General features: G+C 40.7%; 3 protein-coding genes, 1 long non-coding RNA gene and 1 pseudogene across 9 annotated transcripts; 2 read left to right on the top strand and 3 right to left on the bottom strand.

Annotated features, from left to right (window-relative positions):
- Positions 1-513: 513 nt before the first annotated feature.
- On the bottom strand, positions 514-5,184 carry LOC116922631 (E3 SUMO-protein ligase ZBED1-like). 5 transcript variants are annotated; one of them, XM_045178557.1, is made up of 10 exons: positions 4,840-5,184; positions 4,621-4,711; positions 4,445-4,553; positions 4,277-4,381; positions 1,553-4,212; positions 1,420-1,488; positions 1,161-1,356; positions 950-1,105; positions 836-879; positions 514-746 (listed from the first exon to the last, which is right to left on the bottom strand). In XM_045178557.1, the coding sequence occupies exon 5, from the start codon at positions 3,119-3,121 to the stop codon at positions 2,090-2,092; it is 1,032 nt and encodes a 343-aa protein (XP_045034492.1). In that variant the 5' UTR covers positions 3,122-4,212; positions 4,277-4,381; positions 4,445-4,553; positions 4,621-4,711; positions 4,840-5,184; the 3' UTR covers positions 514-746; positions 836-879; positions 950-1,105; positions 1,161-1,356; positions 1,420-1,488; positions 1,553-2,089. The 5 variants fall into 5 exon arrangements, with proteins under 5 accessions (XP_045034492.1, XP_045034491.1, XP_045034494.1 ...); XM_045178556.1 differs by having other exon boundaries at positions 514-741; positions 950-1,071; XM_045178559.1 differs by lacking the exon at positions 950-1,105 and having other exon boundaries at positions 514-741; positions 4,272-4,381.
- LOC123475614 lies at positions 747-1,715 on the top strand (annotated as a pseudogene).
- LOC123475583 (E3 SUMO-protein ligase ZBED1-like) lies at positions 3,323-4,198 on the bottom strand. Its single transcript, XM_045178458.1, has one exon. It carries the CDS (start codon positions 4,196-4,198, stop codon positions 3,323-3,325), a length of 876 nt encoding a protein of 291 aa, XP_045034393.1.
- Positions 5,185-7,811: 2,627 nt separating the features above from the next.
- Positions 7,812-10,764, bottom strand: LOC116929223. Its single transcript, XR_006650982.1, has 7 exons — positions 10,129-10,764; positions 9,816-10,050; positions 9,534-9,720; positions 9,230-9,332; positions 9,059-9,166; positions 8,878-8,981; positions 7,812-8,797 (listed from the first exon to the last, which is right to left on the bottom strand). It is a non-coding gene; the product is annotated as an uncharacterized LOC116929223 (long non-coding RNA).
- A 2,558-nt stretch (positions 10,765-13,322) lies between these two features.
- Positions 13,323-17,905, top strand: LOC123475613 (protein transport protein Sec24C-like). 2 transcript variants are annotated; one of them, XM_045178554.1, is made up of 10 exons: positions 13,323-13,472; positions 13,793-14,077; positions 14,150-14,320; positions 14,386-14,866; positions 14,941-15,535; positions 15,612-16,061; positions 16,134-16,376; positions 16,460-16,638; positions 16,750-17,260; positions 17,353-17,905. In XM_045178554.1, the coding sequence occupies exons 2-10, from the start codon at positions 13,801-13,803 to the stop codon at positions 17,542-17,544; spliced, it is 3,099 nt and encodes a 1,032-aa protein (XP_045034489.1). In that variant the 5' UTR covers positions 13,323-13,472; positions 13,793-13,800; the 3' UTR covers positions 17,545-17,905. The 2 variants fall into 2 exon arrangements, with proteins under 2 accessions (XP_045034489.1, XP_045034488.1); XM_045178553.1 differs by having other exon boundaries at positions 13,793-14,320.
- The last annotated feature ends 2,994 nt before the right edge of the window (positions 17,906-20,899 follow it).

Genomic DNA, 20,899 nt, shown 5'->3' with positions numbered 1-20,899 from the left:
GATATGAAAACATTCTCTGACACCAAATAAAAACTGAAAGAAATTACATAATAACATGCAAATATACTTTACTGTACCATTCGAACATACTTGATCAATGAGATGTGATCAGCAAGTTTTTCTTTTCACAACAATGAATTTTGAGAACTTGGCCCAAATTTCAATCGCCAAGCATAACAAAAGATAGACCTAAAACCATTTTAGCTATAGAAATGCGGGTCATTACGGCTTATGGTATGTAACCATGGAAAATTTTGGAAATAAAGCTGTGAATATAACAATATCCTTATGCATTCAGTGTAGAAACTTGTGCCCTCTATGTAGTACCTCGGGTTGTATTATGATATTCCACCTTCTGGTTGGGTAATATTCCCGAGCTGGAACTATTCCGGTGTAGTACAAGGCGGAAGGGTAGTACTCGGCAGCAGTTACGGGGTCTTATTTTGGAGCCTCAGCCTAAGAGCTGTGTGTGGCATACGTAGTGGTACAGTAAAATGAAGCTTGTAAACAAACTAGAATGTGGCTGAATAGTATTTAAGAGCTTCAGTGTAGTAAGTTAGAGCGTAAGTTGTCGTGTAGTTGATAGGCTCAAGCTATGATGGGGTAGAGTGGTATTTCAAAGCTCCAGTAAAATAGGTGAATGAACACAAGTAGTTGTGTCAGTTTAGTCATATGGTACTCATGGTACTCCAATGCCTTGGTAGTGCATGTTGTTAAGGCAAACATTAAAGTGTGGTAAACCTGAGCTTCAACATAGTAACTTGTAGCCAATTCATATTTTACACAAGGCAATGGAGGCAGCTTATCACCACGATGGACAAATAAGCGAACTCACCATAATCACAGACTCCAGATCAGTCCTCCAAACCATTGAAAACCCTGGAAGAGAAAAACATGATATTATTAATACTATCCTTAGCACAGCTGAAACACTAAAAAGTGCAGGTACCAAAGTCAATCTCTACTGGGTGCCAAGCCATATTGGAATAGCAGGAAACGAAAAGGCAGATAAGCTAGCATCAGAAGAAAGCTCAAGACAAGACATCGGCAGACTCATCAATAACCAACTATCTGCCACAGAACAAAGCTCCATCTTCAGGGCATACTAAACAAAATAAACATGACTGAACTGCAAAAAGACAATGAGAAAGATAACTTACAGAGGAGGAACAGAACTGGCCCACTTAAATGGCACGCACACAAATCCAGATACATCTCCAGGGTACTTTTCAGGCTAAGAACAGGCTCAAAGCAAACCTGGCCTGTTTCAATAACCATATCCACCCAACGTGCAGAAACTGTGAAGAGGAGAATGAAACCACAATGCATGTCCTGCTGAAATGCTCCACTCTTGAGCTAGAAAGAATGGAAATAAGTTGCTACCTTACAGCAAATAATCTTGAACACAACTTAACTAACCTACTGGGTCTCAACCTCGAAATCCACAGCAACCAACAGTACGAGATCCAAAGGCTACTTGTTCGTTACCTAAAAGAAACAAGATTAGTTGACATGATTTGAACTACTAGCAAGAATATTCTCCACTACTTACCTTCATAACAAACCTGAGGCTAACACAAAGAAACAATCAAACAAAAACCTCATGACTCTATAGCCAAAAGCCCAAAATTTCCAAATTCACCAACGACGCTAAGGCCAGAGATGTGCGCGAGCAAAGATTTTCTTGCTCAAGCAAACAAAAACAATTGCCAATTTTTGTTTGTTTGCTCGATTAATTGAGAATTATTTGAACAATTTGCCAAACAATGTTCTCGTCCAAAATTGTTCATAAACAAATAAAATTGTTTGAACAATACAGTTTGTTTGAGCAAAGTTTATTGTTTGAACAAAAACCCTTCAAAAAAATTTCGGCAACGCAGACAACGCTCAAATTTTAAAAAAAACGGTTACATTTTCTTGGATAACAACAGAGATTCAAGAAACAATTAAACAAAAGGTTTGACTTTCTTTTTTAAACGTTACAGGTTCGAAAACATTTGATTTCCTTATTGACTGGATGTCAAAGACTTAGAATAATAGTAACAGTAATCACAGTTAACATTGATTTTTGATTAGAATTCACAGGTGTTTACTGTTTTTTGGCGGCAGAATTTGCACTGAGAAAGATTAATTTGTCCACATTTTGTGGATCCAAACGCTGGCGTTGTTGAGTGACAACATTTCCTCCGGTACTAAAGACTCTTTCAGACGATGCCGAGGTAGCAACTATCCCTAATATTTGTCTGGCGTATATTGCAAGAAGCGGAAAATCGTATTGACGCCCCTTCCACCAAGACAAGATATCTAGCTCGTCCATTTCATCGGCAGATAATCTTGGAATGGCGAGGAAGTTTTGCATTTCAGCCTTCAGAAGCTCTTCTCGGGTTCCATTTGTAGCAGGTTCCGCATCCAAGACGATGCCGTACAAAGCCGATATTTTGATTTTTTTGCTAGATGATGATGGCGCTGTCGTATTTGCTGTCCGCATTGAGTTTTCTGTTGGTGTCGAACTTGCAGCTGACGGCTCCGACGGAGGAAGAGGACCCAACTTTCGATCATAATAATTTATCGCATCCACGAAGTCCACGACGGTTTTGAAACTAGATTTGTTGGTCTTAAATCTGATGTCCAAAGTAGTCGCAAGGCGAAAGATGGGGTTGAGTACTGAGCCATCCAAATCAGACGGGAAACGTTGCAGCATAGCTGTTTTAACATTAATTTTCAGTTGCGTCATGGAAATTTCCCAGTCCGAGGGCAAACACGAAGATTCCTGGGGTGCTTCTACGTCACACTGCCTTAAAAGAACTTGGATCGCAGGTGAAATCAAAGATATGGTAGGATATCTATCACCTTGCAAGGCATCTGTTTGGCAACGGAAAGGCTTTAAGAATTCAGCAAGTTTCTTTAGCAAAGACATTTCATCGTTTGTCAGTATCAGGTGAGGGGAATCAAATTGTTCAGATGACAGAAGTTCTCTAATGACTACCCGGTTTTCTAAGACAGATTCAATGCTAGTCAAAGTTGAATTCCAACGTGTAGCCTGTTCCTTTTTCAATGAATTCTGCGATATTTCATCACTTGAAATTGGCTCGGAATAGTCATGGTCTTCTGATTCTACCATTGAATCATAGAATCTTGCGAGCTCTTTTTGTTTTGCAATGATTGCAGGACCATGGAAATGGAAAAAGTGAACGATGGAACTTGACTTTTTAATTACATGATTTAGGACCGTAACATTTAAGAACCCGTATTTCGCGATGCATAAATTAAGCAAATGAGCAAACCAAGGTATCTGTATCCAACCCAAATCATTGACGGCTTTTTAAATATTGGCTCCCCCATCAGTTACAACAACAAATTTGTTGAACTTAAGGTCCCACTCTGTAGCTACGCTTGATAAAGCTTCAGCAAGGTTGGCAGCCGTTTGCTTTTCGGTGAACAGTTTAGTGGACAGACAAAAAGATTCAAAAATCCACTCATCGCTAACAAAATGGGCCGTTACTGCCATATAGGAGCAATGTCTGTAATCATCCGTCCACATATCCGTTGTAAGACAGACCCTGATGGCATTTTTCAACTTAGCCGCGACTTGGGCTCGCATTTCTTGATATGCGACGGGAATGTGCGTCCTTATAAACGTTGTACGATGGGGAATGGTGTAGCGAGGCTCAAGAAGCTTCATCAGGGATCTGAATCCTCGACCCATGGCTAAATTCATGGGATACAAGTCCCAAGCCATGAAATTAGTAATTGCTCTTGTTATTAAGGCAATCTTTTCTTTGGACAGAGTCCTCGTGAATTTAGCCATGGTGTTTGGTGCTACATTTGGCGAGGAAGAAGTGGACGGATCTTCGGGACACGTTTTTTTGTGAGCGTGGGTGAGATGGTAGGATAGACTTGTGGTGGCTGACATCACTAAAAATTTTGATTTCGTTTTGCAGAGTAAGCACCTAGCTTTCTCCTTCTTATCTTTTTGATCGATTTCGATCGTAAAAAAGTCCCATACCCATGATTTTTGTTTAATTGCCGTGTTCTTGGCCGTTGCTGCTAGTGGTGGCTGTTGATGGTTGGAATCAGCCTTTTCGCCATTAGAGTCAGTGACGAAATTCTCATCATTAGAGGCCCCAGTCTCAACTTCATCAGCAGCAATCATTACCTCTGGAGCTTCATCAGGCCACTGAAACTCATCATCATCCATAATGACACCTATAGCTATGTGAACAAACAAATTTAAATAAATTTTTTTTTATTATGCAACAACCTTCTAATACCTTACTTTAGTTAAACTGATGAATATAAGGGCTTTACTTAGGAGACAATAGTATTCCATCCAGATCCCAGAGTTATTTGTTCAGAAGGCAACTGGAGTCTTGCTCGCTTTCTGTTCGCAGGAAAAATGAAATGCATGTTTAAAAGTTCTAATTGCCAATCCATCTTTTATTACCTTGTTTGAGTTTAACTAGCTTCTGTAGATAGTATAGGAATGATAGGAATAATATTATTCCAGTCAGAATTTCTTCCAAATGGAACGAGTGTTGTTCAACTTTTATAGCCTACGCAGCCAAAGATTAAACATTAGGTACATACATTCAAGCTCGAATTGGCAAACAATTATCATACCTTGCATATACTCAGAGAACGAATATTATGGGGCAGAATGGGACTACTATGGTATTAATGAGTTGTGGCACAACACTTGCACGTAAAACTCCTACGTTCAAAAGGCGACAGTGGAACAAAGGTTCATAAATGTTAAAAAAACCTTCATTATAGTTATATATTTAGCTTTAATGTCTAGTACTAGTTGCACTAGTATATACAACTAATAAAAAAAATTACCTTGCGATTTCCAACTTTTCACATACACAGTAGACATGAACTGTCGAACAGCAGAGTCTGAATTCTGAAAACTGAAAGTCTACTGAAACGCTGACTGACTGACTGAATCGGTGAATCCTGATTGACTGGTTACTGTCACTGAGAAACATGTTGCGCTAGTCATCATTTCCTTGAAAACTTGGAATCTTTTTAGTTTTTTTTTTTATTGTTTGAACAAAACCAAACAAACAATGAAAATATTGTTTGAAATTGTTTGATTTTTGTTCAAACAAACTCAAGCAAGAAAAAAAATTTATTTACTTACTCGAGCAAAAATTTACTTGATTAATCGAAAATTGCTTGAACAAAATTTGCTTGTGCACATCTCTGGCTAAGACTCCATCAAGCGACAACGAAGGTTAGGGCTAAAGAGCCTACCTACGCCCATAAACTGAAGATAAAATCTGGCCACCAGAGGGATTCTTCAGCACCCCTAAAAAAAAAAAAAAAAAACTTGTAGCCAATTCATATTTTGAAGACAGGGGAGTAGCTGGAAGTGTTACACATGTAATAATGTTGCAGTACAATTACTACTACCTCAAAATACCAAGATGTAAAACTGGAAGTTCCAAATCTGCATAAGCAAAATGTCCTATTTGCTATGTCAGGCATTTTCTTGTCTCACATTTTGCTTCTTTTCCTCGTGTTTCCTAAAAATAAATTTATTTAAACAAGGCAGATGATTGATATTTATGAAATGTAAGAATACTATTTACCGGTCAAGCATTCTTCTCTTTAACCTGTCACCGATGTGTTTTTTTTTATCTTCTGTCGTCCAAACAGAAGGATTTAGGTAAAATTTGATTTTAGTTTAAGAAAACACTTGAGATAAAAAAAAAACACTGCTAAACAGCATCCTTTTCTAAGGAGGACTTAGGGATCGACCCCGATTAGCCATAATCTGGTTAACCGTTCCACCCCGGGAAAGGGCAATCGGTGCTGAATCGGGGTGCCATTTCGTCAGCCAGGGCAGGGCGGGGCAAAAATTAAGGTTAACCCGCTTGCCCCGACGCCATTTGCAAAAATGGCGCCTGAATTCAAACTAGAAATTTGGGTCGGCTTTTTATCGGGGCAACCGGGGCGAACTCCCCGATTTTTATCATAATAATCGATTTCGACTCGATCAATTGATTGCAATCGGGGTTCCATCCCCGATTAGACACCCGATTGAGATCGGGATTCAAAAATTTTCACGCCGACCGCTCAGCCCCGTCGAAACCCGATTGGAAAAATGCGCCCCGATGAGGGTCGGGGCCGATCCCTAGAAGGACTATGGCAGAGCCAGAGTCATGGAAACCTGTGTCGATTTCGGAAGGCTGCACTTTTCTGCACTGGTGCAATTGCCCCGAGAAAAAGTTGTTCGAGTGGTAATCTTAGTGCAATCCACTTTTTCGGTGCATCGAATTTGTACGTTCCAGAAGCACTCCGGCACCGCCCGAGGTCACTCGAAAACTGCACTTTCTTGCCCGACCTTTTTAGTCAGTGCAAGCGGTGCAGTGCAATTTCTAGCAGACGAATTTAGAGAGTGTGTTGTTTAGTGATAGGAGCCTTTTTTTCTTTCGTCTGCTACTTCCTCCAGGGCGTAAAAAGTGAAAAAAGTGTTCGAGTGTAACGTTTATTTTCTGACAACCCAGTGGAGTGCATGACGTCACATGACCCTTCTCGCTCCGAGCCAGTGTGCACTGGCTACTGCACCGAGTGCAGCCATCCGAAATCGACACTGGTTTTGGTAGGTTTACGACATGTGCAAAATCGTCTGTCGTTATGTCTAATTTCGGAAAATAGCAGTCAGAGCCTCCAGCGGGTGTGTGATGAATGCACCAATCAGGAAACGTGTTTGAAAACTTCAACAGCCAATCACAACAGTGATAAAGGAAACGAACGGAGTAGACGACACCTGAAAAATTGAAGTTCGAAAAGAAACACTGACAATGGCCGTTGAATAACTCAGTTTCTCTCAATAGGTGACTCTAATTTGAGTTTCCACCACTGTACCCCGCCCCGAAACTATCGAAATTCTAGACACAAAGACCAACGAAACGTGGTATAGGGATTCCTCTCAGCGTGAACCAACAAGAGTTCCATGACTCTGGCAGAGTGCTAAATTTCCTTCCCTTATCTAGCATTTTCAAAGCATTCTACAATTTTTCCCTTTAGTATTTAATTAAGAGATTTCTGAAAAACGCCGCAAAACGGCGCAATTTTTCAAAATAGGGGGAATTTAAAAATAAATAAAAAATTCCAAAATTGCAACGTCGTTTTGATTTTAGTCCCACAAAATCAGGAATGTAAAGGGACCCTAGTGGATTTACTTTTCTAGCACAGGGACTGATAATAAAAAATTATAAAAATAAAAAAAAGGTGTTTTGCCCTATAACCCCTGTAGACGACCGGCCTCCTAGACTAGCGAACCTAGCGGGAAATCCTGGAACCACTTGGTAAACACCCGCAGGTTTTGGGATAGTCGATAGTTTACCTTACTGTTATATCATGTCTAAACTCTTATACCATGCCCATACCTAGTAACGCCAGCATTATTACTTAAGCTACGCGTGTTTAGCTCTAGAGATGGCGCTCTTCTGTTCGATACCATTTCGCCAGTATGCTCCAGTATTAGACAATATTCTCCCGTCAGAGTACCCCCGGAATTGTTATTTAATTGGCCATGAAGTACTTCACGTAATTGGCGCTCCTAATAGTGTTAAAACAGCGGACCGTACTGGCGGTTTGATAATGAACAGCCGCAACGTCACCTGCAGAGCTTACGTGGGCAGGTCGAGCTTTCTCATGCAAACCCCGTTACTACTCATGGTATACTTCATGATAAATCCATGGTATTTGACACGGTTTGGAGCCCCAGAATACTAACAACAAATAGAGTAATCTGACAGGACAATGTTTTCAAATACCTGAATGTACTGGCGTTTACTTACCTAATAGCCGCAGCGCCATCTCTGAAACGTAACACGTGGTAATTCAATTGATTCTGCAGCTGTAACTACTCCTGGTATTCTCTTTGGCTTTACCATGAAACGCTACCGTATGAATTTCAAACATGAAAAATATAATAATGAAATACACACAAAAGTACGAAGATATTGGGTTAACGATTATGCTACATCATGACCTTGATCAACTCCCAAGTATCGAGTTGTTATATGCAGGCTGTGCATATAACAATATCCCTATGCATTCGTTGTACAAACTTGTGCTCTATGTGTAGTACCTCGGGTTGTATTATGGTATTCCATCTTCTATAGGGGTAGTATTCCGGAGCTGGGTGTAGTACAAGGCGGTAGTGTGGTACTAGGCAGCATTCGTGATGTAGTATTTTACGTGGTAGTAGTCAAATGAAGCCTCAGCAAAGTAGCCTGTTGCCGAATGGCATTTCAGCTAACGCCCAAGTATCGCCCGTCTCTCCGTCTTCGCATTACCCGTCGCTTCATGGTTGCCCCGTCATCGCCTCGTTTTTGTGATCTCGTAATTAGTAACGTGTAGCAATGGCCTAATCTTTGTCAACAAAAAGACATCTCGTCCCTTAGCAACAGACCATATAAAAATGGGAGTTCTACGAGACGAATAGCTTTGGCCCTGAACAGTAAAGGCACAACACAAAGCCGGTGAACTGAGAAATAATTAGTTCTGGAATAATCATACTGCCACAACACAATTTCAGTTGGATTTTCAAAATACCTAATTCAGCCTGACCTTTGTCTCTGATGCTTATCAGTGTAGAGCAATGTTTGTAACTGCTTATTGATCAGGAATGCAGAGCAATGCAGAAGATTGCATCTTACGTATTCTTCTCCGTCTCCATAATAGATGCATAAATCCTTGGCGGATAAAAAAAAAAAAAAAAAAAAAAGGCAGCTGTAAGCCTAAATAGGTGCCCAATCACCACCACCACCAATCATGATTTCTGAAGAGAAGAAGAAAAAAAAATTTAAGACAAAAATGGCCAGTTCGAACCTTTAACATTCAAGTTTCATGACTAGGCACCTGGCACCTGCTTAACTGGTTTTGTTTCAGAAACTTTCATTAACATCCCTGCCATTACTATTGCAGACGTTGGGTAGTGTTGGAACCTACTGCTTCTGAAAGTGCTACCAATCCCACATAAACAATCAAAAAAGGGTTTCGTGATCGTCATAAAATTTGAGATTGAATTTCGGATTGTTACCTAAAAGACATATTGTCCGCCGATAAAAATTGTTACAAATTTCAGGATCCGCAGGAAAAAACCGCTATATCACGCAGATAAATCAACTTGAAGTGTTTTCCTTTAAAACTTACAGAAAAATAAGATTTTTAATAAGTAGCACATTGAAATTTGATAGAATTACCCTTTTACCCTTTTTGAACTTATTGTACAAGGATATTAGTAGTTTCGACTCCGAGCTATCACACAGCAAAAATAGAGGCGCTGAAGGGTTATCTTATTCACCAACCTATAACTAGAAGAAATTAAATTATAAAAAAAAATAATAATAATAATTCGTGGCAATAAAGAAACAGAAAGGTTTAAAACAGATTCATGGTTCGCATGACGCATTCTACCAAAAAAATAATAAAACCTTATGACAAGTGTGAAAGACAAGCATTACCTTATTCCAAGGTGTGTGAAAACATTTTTGGAATGGCAATAAAAAGCTTACCTAATGTATCCTATTATTATTTCCAGAACATGCTGTTATGCCAGTTGAATGTTGATAAACAATACCAACATACATTATAATTGCATTTGAAGGAACAATCACCATAAGTGAGTTGTAAAATTGGCCTATAGGTTGTAAAATTCTGCCTTTCATTGATGCAATGGGCACAGGGGCTAAATTTCCCAGGCTTAACAAGAAAGAAGAAGAAAAAAGGAATATTAATGTATAATGTTGTCTAAGAAAGACGGTAAGTTCACATAACAAAAGAATATATGATATTACTCAACATGAAGTTCCAGAGATGTTTCCATTTACATGAAGTGGAGATATAGCAAAGGATGATGCTTCTCTAAAGCCTGACAAATTGTCCCACTACATTTTTCTATTACAGCTTTGTAACAGAAACTACATATTTGCTCCATGAGATCTGCTATGTTTACAGCAGTTCCTCCATCTCTCTTTAGCACACTATGTCCAGCAAGTGAACATAGGGTACCAACTGCCTCCAAACAGAACTCTGTAACATATGCAAATATAGAATTAATCACATTACATATATTCATAGTCATTGTAGAACAATTAACTCATATTCTACCAGTATGGCACAAGATAGCTTTTTCGTTTTCAGAAAGATAAATTTTAAATCTGATGCTAATTTTAGCTCTACTAGTCTTTAACTCTTTTTGTCTTATTGAGAGAATAACAAAAACATCATTGTTCCCCATGAATAATGAATAATAGTACCACTTGGTATTGTAAAACATTAACTTTTCACCAATTCATAGTTTCAAGAGTTCAAGATGCAAAAAAATTTTAACCCAAAATGGATATGTGCAATCACTAGCTTAAATGTTACAAGTTGGTTTATCAATTGGTCTTAATAAAAACTTTATAGGTCTATTACTATACATCATGGTACTGAAGATACCACGTGAAATTAAATCTAATGTGCAAATTTCACCTCACATGTCACATCTCTCTACACATTGCACCAGAAGAAAGTGATCTATGCAAATTGCACCGGTGCTCTCCAGAGTCGCCAACTGCTTTCTGAGCGATTTCCCGGATTTGCAGTTAAAACTTGAAAGCAATTGAAATTTGTTACAACTTTAACCACCTCAACACAGATAAATTGTATTTAATACAATATCTTAGATCAAATTCTTAAAAAAAAAACTGTTAAATTTTTTAAATATGTCAGTGTATCGTATCGTCAGAGTCATAGAGGGGATGGTTCGTTCACTGCGTCGACTTTGGCCGTAAGGCTTGGTCGTTAAAATTCTCCTTATCGACGGTAGTGGCACCTAGTGAATTTGAACTGAACTTCATGACAATCCTATGTTAGCTTGTTATTTTTATATTTAAAAAGAAGTGAAAACCTAAGGTATTCTTTAAATTTTGCAACGGTTTTGATTCATACTTTTCCAATCCCAAGTTAAAGTTACATTCCCAAGCTAAATGCCAGCTACACAAGGCTTTCTTTTAGCGTTTCTCCTTAAGTACTTTGCAGCCCTCTGTTGTATCAGTTAAAAAACTGAAAATTAAAATGCTTAAAAAACCCTCGAAAACTGACGACCAAGTGTTATGGCCAAAGTCGACACAATGAACTAACCATCCCTAGGACTCTGGTATCGTATTCGTATTTGTCTATTTTAGCACTCAGCCCCGCGCCAATCGGGGAACTTTTTAGTCGATTGGGTGCGGGGATGATCTTTATCGGTGCGGTGATTTCGGTGCTCGGTGCGGTGATATCGGTGCTCGGTGCTTTCCCCGATTATCAATTAATAGTGATCTAAATTGGCAGTTGCCCTGCGGCCAACAAGAACAAAATGTGACCTTAGTCACGTGATTCTCGTTGGCCTATCAGAACGCAAGGTCACTGGTAAGACTAACCTCCTATGGCTGAAGCGGTGCTATCGGTGCAGCACCGATTATAGTATCGTTCCGCACCGAAAAAGAAATCCCCGCACCAAACTTCCCCGATTAATTTTTATCGGGGAAGCTTAGCGGTGTCCTCGATTAGAATGTGATCGGGGCCGAGTCCTAGTCTATTTAAATAAAATTATTAAAAAATAAAGTACAGAAAATGCCTATTTTATTAGGTATTTTTATTAGACTGTTTCAAATTTTTATTTAAATATTTTTATTTGGTATTTTTGGCTAAAAGTGAATAAAATACAATTATTATTTTAAAATACTTGCTTCGATTGGAATTTTGGCAACATGGTATGTAAAGATCGGCCCCCAAGCCAATAGGGGCGTTTTTTTGCCAATCGGGGTTCGCATTTCGGGTCGGGTAAATCAGGGTAGCCTCGTATTTTCGCCCTGTCCCGCCCCGGCGAATGACGAAGTGACCCTCCGATTGAGTAGTTTTTATTTTATTTCTTTGTTTTTTTAAATATTTTATTTGGTATTTGACATTTTTTACAAAAAATTTATTTTAAAGGCCGATTATTTAAAATGAAGTATTGTTATTTGCAGGTTAATACTTTCCGGAGTTCCGGTAATTTATACACGCTTCAGTACTTTGAATTAAATAAATATATTGCATTTACCAAATTCCGACGTGGCATTACTAGTGTTAAAAGAAATCCCGGTGATATTTAAAATATTTTAAAAATTAAAAATTTTACTCGAGTAAAGAGCCCATATTTTTCGATTTTTCTATTGTTTCACTGTCGTGCCAGTACCTATCGGTATAAAATTTGGATAAATCCAATTTTATTATAAAAAATAATATTAACATGTCAAAATTACATAATGACATTTCAAATTCAATAAAGTTATAGATGAAAATGAGAATTTTGATTCAAAAAGATATGTTAATAGCTATTGAAGTGGTGATAACATGACTGCGTGGCGCAACGGTAGCGCGTCTGACTCCAGATCAGAAGGTTGCGTGTTCAAATCACGTCGTGGTCACTATTTTTCATAACACAATAAAAATATCTTGTGTTTTCTATTGTTAAATACTTTGATCTAACAATCCAGCGTTCATTACTGCGCATGACTTCCGTGGTAATAACAAGAGGTACATATTTACCCTGTTTGATATTATTATTCAGTAATTTTGTAAATTGTATTGATGACCGATTTGTAAAAGCCTAACCGAGGCGTAAATAGTACCCCTCAGTCCGCTACAACATTTGAAATTTGCCTTAAATTTAGAAATCTGGAAATCGATCACCGACGTAATAGATATGTTTCACTTTCTGCTAGGAAAAACGATTTTAAAATTTTTGTTGCAATTAATGGTATTAAAAACCTCTGTTTTTATAAAACTGTTTGAGCGAACAAAATTTAAGAGCCATGACCACGACGTGATTTGAACACGCAACCTTCTGATCTGGAGTCAGACGCGCTACCGTTGCGCCACGCAGTCTTATGGTTCGCATACGTTTTGGGTAATTTATATCAGTAGTTCAACAAACTTACATTTTTTTGGCATCCCTTTTGTCATAGCATTCAATTTGCTATTAGACTGTAGTTTCCTTTCAAAAAATTTTCAACAATTGATGAAATTCAGCAGTTTTAGGACTAACCATTCAAAAGGATGCGTTTAAAACCTTGTCCATTAGTTCACTACCAGTGGTAGTAATATTACTGTTTTACATACCGGGGATAGTATTGGGCCAATTACTTTTTTACATACTTGTCAGTTTGCATGCTAGTATTTTTGTTTCGGATGCCGGTCAGATAATTCAGGGGCACCATTTCACGGTTTGCCGGACAAGCAAAAATGACAAAAGTCTTTCCCGTTTCGAACCCGTTCTTCTAGAAGGAGAGGCTTCAGCTCCGTAGTGCCATTTTTCTTTGCGCAGGCGCACAACTGATTACGTGGCACAGTGCCTTTGGGCCATTCAGATTTGTAGTCTGTCATTTGCCGACTTGAAGAACCCGGCAGACGTGGAAGTGCTTCATATTTTAAACGAAATCAGGGTAACTATATAAAACAATTCGAATATAATGTTTCTCTCTTTTGTTGGCCAATATTTTCGTTTAGTCGCCTGTTCTTAATCGATATAATTCCGTGTACTTGTCCATCTGACGTTTTTATTTGGGTCAGTTTTGATTGGCTCTGTGTATGTGTATGTCCGTGTGTGTATGTATGTGTGTGTGTGTGTGTGTGTGTCTGTCTGTGTATGGTGATGGGTCGCAATAGACTTTGACACGTCGTTCAGTCATCCGTCACTAAATCGTGCCCTATGCTAGGTAGACAATTGGGTGTAATACTGGAAAATATTTCTATTCTACTTCAGGTGGGAAGATGAATCCCAATGATCAGTACTTCCAGCAGCAGCAACCTGGTTATGGTGCTCCTCAACTTGGTCAAAACTATGGTGGCATGATGCCTCCTCCGCCAAGAACACCTGTGATGGTGAATCAGCCTCAACAGTTTCCTCCAGCCAACGGCCCACAGAACATGAATCCTTACGGGCAGCCTTCCCCCAGACCACCGATGACCCAGTACGGGCATTCACCCCTGCCACCACAGGCAGCAAATCCAAATCAACTGGCCCAGCAAATGGGAGGCATGAATTTGGGTGACAACAGCTTAAAATCTCCTGTTCCTTCTATGTATCCTCCTATGAATGGGAATGTTTCGCCTGCTCCAGGAACATTCCCCTCTCGCCCCCCAATGGCCTCTAACCTTCTGGCCAGCCCGATGCCTCCTCAGTCCCTCGCCCCAGGAATTGCTCCACCAAGGCCTGGCTTGATGCCTCCTATGCAGCAGCAACAACAACAGATGAGACATGTTTCTCCACAGCAGTATCCAAACGGTCCTGGTCAGTTTTGTTGTAACTTTATGTAATTGGAAATGAGTTTTTATTTTTCATCTTGCTTTAATCAGGTATGGATAATATGGGACATCCTGTAAATGGTCAACAGTTTAACAGTCCAAGACCTCCTACGGGTGGCGGTTTCCTACCTACTCAGACGGCTGGATTCCCTGGCCATCCGCCGATGCCATTCCAGCAAGCGCCATTGCAACAACATCAACAACAATCGCATTTGCCACCAACACAGCAACAGCAAGGCGGATATGACAGTATGGGCAGTCGTTATCCATCCAGCCCAAACTATCCACCTGGAATGTCAGGTCCAATGCCAGGACCACCTTCTCAACCTATGCCACCGCAACAACAAGCTCGACGTCTTGATCCCGATCAAATGCCCAGCGCTATTCAAGTCATGGAAGATGACAAACGGACGCGTTCTGGACCTTTCGCCACTAACCAGAAAGGCCTTGTCCCTCCTCTAGTAACCACTCCGTATTTAACTCAAGATCAGGGCAATTCCGGGCCGCGTTTCGTCCGCTCATCCATGTACAGGTATAATGGTCGATAGTATTCCTAAGGTTTCAGCAAAAGAAAAACCAACGAAAATGTTTCTTTTGTCGATAAAGTGTTCCAGCTCTGCCTGACATGATGAAGCAGACAGCCGTTCCTTTCGGCTTGGTTATCTGCCCCTTCGCCCAACTGGAAGAAGGGGAACAAGCTCCCCCAGTGGTGGATATGGGCGAGCTTGGCCCGGTTCGTTGTGGCCGCTGCAAAGCTTACATGTGCCCTTTTATGCAATTTATCGACGGTGGTCGCCGATTCCAATGTCCATTCTGTAAGGCGACAACTGAAGTGCCAGCCGAATATTTCCAGCATTTGGACCACACTGGCATGCGTATGGACAAGTACCAGCGACCGGAGTTGTGCCTCGGCTCTTACGAGTTCGTTGGCACCAAAGACTATTGTCGCAACAACGTCTTCCCCAAACCACCAGCCTACATCTTTGTTTTGGACGTGTCGTATAACAACGTCAAATCGGGGCTTGTCCACCTTCTCTGTCAAAACATTAAGAGCATCTTGCAGCACTTGCCGCGGGAATCCGTAGGTGGACAGAGTGGCACGTCGCGAGTGGGTTTCATCACCTACAGCAAAGAAGTGCACTTCTACAACATCAAAGCGTCGTTGGCCCAGCCGCAGATGATGGTCGTGGGCGATGTCGAGGTGATTTCGCCATCTGTTTTCTGTTTTTCGAACGAAAAAAATGTTTAAATTCCGAATTGCAATGCGCCAATTTCAGGACATGTTTATGCCGTTATTGGACGGTTTCCTGTGCGACCCAGTCGAGTCGGAACACATAATCGATCAACTCATGGTCCAAATTCCGACCATGTTTGCCGATTCGAGAGAAACGGAAACAATTCTCGGCCCGGCCATTAAAGCCGGCCTTGAAGCGTTGAAAGCGGCCGACTGTGTTGGAAAACTGTTGGTGTTCCACTCGTCGCTGCCGATTGCCGAAGCACCCGGCCGGCTTAAGAGCCGCGATGAACGCAAATTGCTGGGCACGGATAAGGAGAAAACGGTGCTGTCGCCGCAGACGACGTTTTACAATCAGATAGGCCAGGAGTGCGCCGGATTCGGTTGCCGGGTCGACTTGTTTGTAGCCAATAACGCCTTTGTTGATTTGGCCACTATCGGACAGGTGGCCCGGCTCACCGGTGGCCAAGTCTACAAGTACACGTATTTCCAGGTGATTCATTTCCGTAGCCCCAATATTTATGTGCAATGTTGTTAGTTTCGGTGATTTGATTTATGAATGCAGGCGGACCTTGACGGCGAGCGATTGGTCGAAGACGTCCGTCGCAATGTCGAGCAGACGGTGGCGTTTGATTCAATTATGCGCGTGCGTACGTCGACAGGTGTTCGACCTGTCGACTTTTACGGCCACTTTTTCATGTCGAACACGACGGACGTAGAAACGGCGGGCATTGATTCCGATCAGGCCATGACGATCGAAATCAAACACGACGACAAACTCACCGACGAGGATGGCGTTTATATCCAGGTCTTTGTTAAACTGAGACATTGAAACGACTCGATGGAATGTTCATTTGGTTTTGCTTTTTGTTGTTGTTGTTTTCTTAATAGGTGGCACTGTTGTTCACGTCGCCCGGCGGTCAGCGTCGACTTCGTATTCACAATTTGGCGTTGAGCGTGTGCACGCAAATGGCTGACTTGTATCGCAGCTGTGACTTGGACACGGTCATGAATTTGCTAATGAAGCAATCTGTGACTAAATTAACTGAATCCACACCGAAACAGATTAGGTGCGTCCTTCTGCCAATTGCATTTTGATTGGCCATTTATTTATTTCTTTATTTTCCTTCTTTTAATTCGAAAACAAAAAATAATAATAATTTCAAAAAATAAAAATAAAGGGACTCGCTGATTAATCGAAGCGCCCAAGTTTTGGCTTGTTATCGCAAAAATTGCGCTTCGCCTTCATCGCCGGGTCAGCTGATTTTACCCGAATGCATGAAACTCCTTCCACTGTACATCAATTGCCTGCTCAACTGCGATGCGCTTTCGGGCGGCTCGGACATGTCCATTGATGACCGGACGTTCAACATGTTTGCCGTTCAGACGATGCACGTTGGCGCCAGTTTGGCTTACCTGTACCCGCGTCTCGTCCCTCTGCTGGATGCATCGGCGCCGGCGAGTCCAAGCGATCAGGACGATGTCGTGTTGCCGTCGCCCGTCCGTTGCACAGGCGACAAGCTGCGTGACGACGGCGTTTACGTGCTGGACAATGGCATTCACATGTTTTTGTGGATCGGTTTGTCTGTCAGTCCGGAATGGATTCACGGTGTCTTTGGCACCAATTCAGCCGCACAGATCGACATTGACCGGACCAAGTTGATTGAGCTGGACAATCCCCGCTCGCAGCAGGTGCGTTTCAACTATGCAAATGTGTGTGCGATTGGATTGCGTGTATTTGATTCGATTTTCTTTCGTTCTTTGCTCCGCCGTCTCATTTCTAGGTGAGGAGTGTCATTGCCCAGCTGCGCTCGACGCGACAACGTCACATGCGCTTGACCCTGGTGCGGCCGCGCGATAAGCTGGAATTCGTCTTTAGGAAGTTTTTGGTGGAAGACAAACACGGCGATGCCAGTTCGAGTTATGTTGATTTCCTGTGCCACTTGCACAAGGAAATTCGCAATCTACTCAATTAACGTAGTAGCCCCCCCCCCCTTTTTTTGTGTGTGTGTGTGTTTTTTCTAATGGATGCGCAAGGAGAAGGGGACGCAATCACGTTCGAGTACGCAGACTTTGATAGTTGATGGAACGGGTTTTTGTTTTTCTCTCCCTTTTCCACACAACAACAAAAAAATCAAGAAACAAGCGAAAAACGATAGGAGGAAAAATTACGGAAGAATAATCTGCATCGAAAAAGAAGATAAAAATACGTTGTTCTTTATTATCTTTTTGTTTATTATTATTATTATCTACTCCCCACATATAGAAAAGGAAATTCCCCATTTAGAAGAAAAAGAGGATGAATAAATGAGCGATCGATGAGGAGTTTAAAAAAAACAAAAAAGAAAAAAATAACACACACAAAAAAATGTCGTCATTGATCGTGGAGAGAGGCAATAGAAGATGATTTTGGGAGAGGCCGAGATTGCCTTATTATTATCAAAATGCTAAGCGGAAAAAAAAATGATAATCTACAACAGAGTTTGTATTAGCCGAAACGCAATCGTGTTCTTTTGGGATTTTCTTTTCATTTTTTTTTCTATTTCTCTCTTCGCCTGTTAAATTTACTCTGTTTCCCCCTGCATCTTCTTCATATATTATTATAATTTTTTTTTTTTTTTCAAATAAAAAAAAATAGAAAAGGAAGGAAAGAGTCTGCTGATGAAACTAGAAATTGCCTAGAAGCTAATTATTATTTTGTTGTTCATACAAAAGAAGATTTGCCGCTGATTTGATTTGCTCTTTTTCTCTCGTCTGTTCTTATTCCTGGGGTTTGTCTCTTTCCATTTTCAATTATTATTCCCTTTTTTTTTTTTTTTTTGTGATTTTTTATTATTATCATCTTGTTCCGCGTACAGTTTGATGTGAATGTGTAAACACAAAATCGAGTGGGTGCCGTGTACTCGGAAAGTTTTCCTTGAAAATAAAAGAAAAAAGAAAATATTAACTAAAGCAAATGGCCGTCCTTTAAAAAAAAAAAAAATGTTGGCTGTCTGCGCAAGTTATTGCATTGGCGGGTAAACAGTGATGTTGTATACCGAGAATTCCTCTTATTTTTTGTTATGCCTTTTTTTTGTTTCTTTTTGTTGTTGTTGTTGTTTAGGTGTGTGACTGTGTGTCTGGCTCTTATCGATCGTGACTTGGAAGACAAGCCGCTTGACTGGCCCATCCGCCTACTGCGAGTGCAAACCGCCGGGGAGCTACCGCGTGTTGTATATAATTCGGCTGCTGCTGAAGTTGAGCTGCGCCAATCTTCTGGCCGAGCGCAATCCTATACATAAACGATATAAATTGACCTCTTAGTTTAAGAAAGAACAAAAAAATGTTGATTAAAACAACGTAAGATGAAAGTGGCCGTTCGACTAAGCCACATTCTGCTCCAACGTTTTTTGCTCTCATCCATTCTTCTTTCGAAATGATTTGCCTACATATATATAGGCTGTTGCTACCACAAGTGTGCTATAGACCAATCTTTCTTATTTGTTTTTGTTTTTTTGGTTCTTGTTTGTTTACTTTCATTCGGTGCACGTTGCCATGGCAACGCAATTGAATTCGCTCCGTCGAAAAGCCGATTGGCACGCATTGTATTGCATGCAATTGCCAGGCGCTATATAAACCGTTGGTATAAATGCTGGCATAAACGTCTTCGTCAAAAACAACATGAATAAACCATCGTCACCACAGTTTTGCAGAGTTCACAGCGAACTTTTGGCTTTTTTCGCCGTTGTCTGTGTCAAAGAGAAAATGTTTTGATTCTTTCATCCCCCCCCCCTTGCAAGGGTTCGATGCTTCTCCCGTCCAAGTTGCTTGACACGCACGAGAAACGTGAAAAGGGCGTCAGTTTATTGATTACCTCCCCCCCCCCTTTTTTCTTTTTTCTTTTTTTGTTGAGGCAGGAAGAGAGGGACAGCAGGAAGAGAGGGATTTGATTTGACGACTCGTGAATATACGTTTAGTTGTCACTTTGTGTGTGTGTGTAGCTTTTTGGGTTTCGCTATGTGATTGGAATCATTTTCTGTAAAAGGCTCTCGTCAAATGACGCGACATTGCCAATTGCTGTGAAATTCACTTGTTATCATCACCGCATTAGAGAGAGAGAGATTTAGTCGATTGAAAGCATCGCCCACCGCGTTTTACATATAATTATGCAGCTCTTTTTTCCTATGAGTGTGTGTGTGCACGCGTTTCCAACGCCTATACTTTGAATAAAAAACATTGAATCAAACAAAAGGAGGAAGGAGAAGCTGCTGTACGACGTCGCTCATTAGCATATTGATAACGTGTGGCGATTCGCATGTGTACGCGGATCATCTCGGCGCCCGCGGTAGGGAGGAAATGAAACATGAAACCGCTTTCATGCGGCCAGTCTTTTTTGTTTTGCTCTTACTGCGACCATCCCGGATGTGCAACACACAATGTTTCAAAGTTTTTCTCTATGCTATGGAAATTTAAATAGACAAGAAGAAAAGGGGATTACCCAATTGGCAAATGAAAAAAATAAAAATAAAAAATTCAGCGTGCAACATGTTTTTAAGCCAAGGACTCTCTCGTTACAGGGAAAAGGGGATTTCTTATGCTGTTCGACCTTGATGCGGGACATATTTAGTCGCTGTTGGTGTTAATCAATAACAGAGATGCGCAAGGTGTATACAACCTTTTGCGTCATTGTCTGACTATTTCCTTTTTTTTTTTATTTATCTTTGACAATAAGTCGAATTTGTGCCAGCGTTGACAGATTTTCTTTTTTTTTTGTCAATGAATAAATTTGAATATAAAATTCAAAAAAATGAACCTTCCCCACGAAGGTTGGTCTTGCGACATTCATAAATACAAATCGTCATCGAAGAATGATGTCTTCTTATTAAGATTGCGAGGGCCGCCCGTAGCAACTGTTGGCCTTCCATATCCTTTTTTTGTGATGGCCGTTCGTTTTCGAGTCTATACAATGCGTCCACTCGTTCTCTCAGCGGTTGCGTAGGACAGTTAACTCTCGATGCGCGACGACGACTCTATTCGAAACGACGAGCGCATCAATGAAATCAGGCGTCTCTCTCCACTTCTTCCCTGGCCTTTGATAGACAAGAGCAGTGAGAATCCTATAAGCTGAACAGACGAATGATTCAAAGAACCGTCCGATCCGATGACGGGGGTTGAATTGGCTGCCTAGTTACTCCCAATCTAAATTGAAAAAGATGTGAAAACAAGAATAAAGGTCATCCGATTCTTGCACGCTCCTCAGTATAATAGCTATATATATACTATGTCTTATACATGTATAGACCTATAACGAAATGCTTATGTCGCTGTGTGCAGCGTTAGTTGTTGTACCTT

This window comes from Daphnia magna, linkage group LG8, assembly GCF_020631705.1.
Source record: "Daphnia magna isolate NIES linkage group LG8, ASM2063170v1.1, whole genome shotgun sequence".
Taxonomy (NCBI): domain Eukaryota; kingdom Metazoa; phylum Arthropoda; class Branchiopoda; order Diplostraca; family Daphniidae; genus Daphnia; species Daphnia magna.
The sequence above is the reverse complement of the archived record's forward strand: the minus strand, read 5'-3'. Positions and strand labels throughout refer to the sequence as shown.

Excerpts from the sequence above, each read along its gene's own strand:
- LOC116922631 (XM_045178559.1), bottom strand. The coding sequence starts at position 3,121 with ATGGTAGAATCAGAAGACCATGACTATTCCGAGCCAATTTCAAGTGAT.
- LOC123475583 (XM_045178458.1), bottom strand. The coding sequence starts at position 4,198 with ATGGATGATGATGAGTTTCAGTGGCCTGATGAAGCTCCAGAGGTAATG.
- LOC123475613 (XM_045178553.1), top strand. The coding sequence starts at position 13,801 with ATGAATCCCAATGATCAGTACTTCCAGCAGCAGCAACCTGGTTATGGT. Across the intron at positions 14,321-14,385 it reads GCAGTATCCAAACGGTCCTG|GTATGGATAATATGGGACAT; the intron begins GTCAGTTTTGTT and ends TGCTTTAATCAG. Across the intron at positions 16,062-16,133 it reads ACAAGTACACGTATTTCCAG|GCGGACCTTGACGGCGAGCG; the intron begins GTGATTCATTTC and ends TTATGAATGCAG.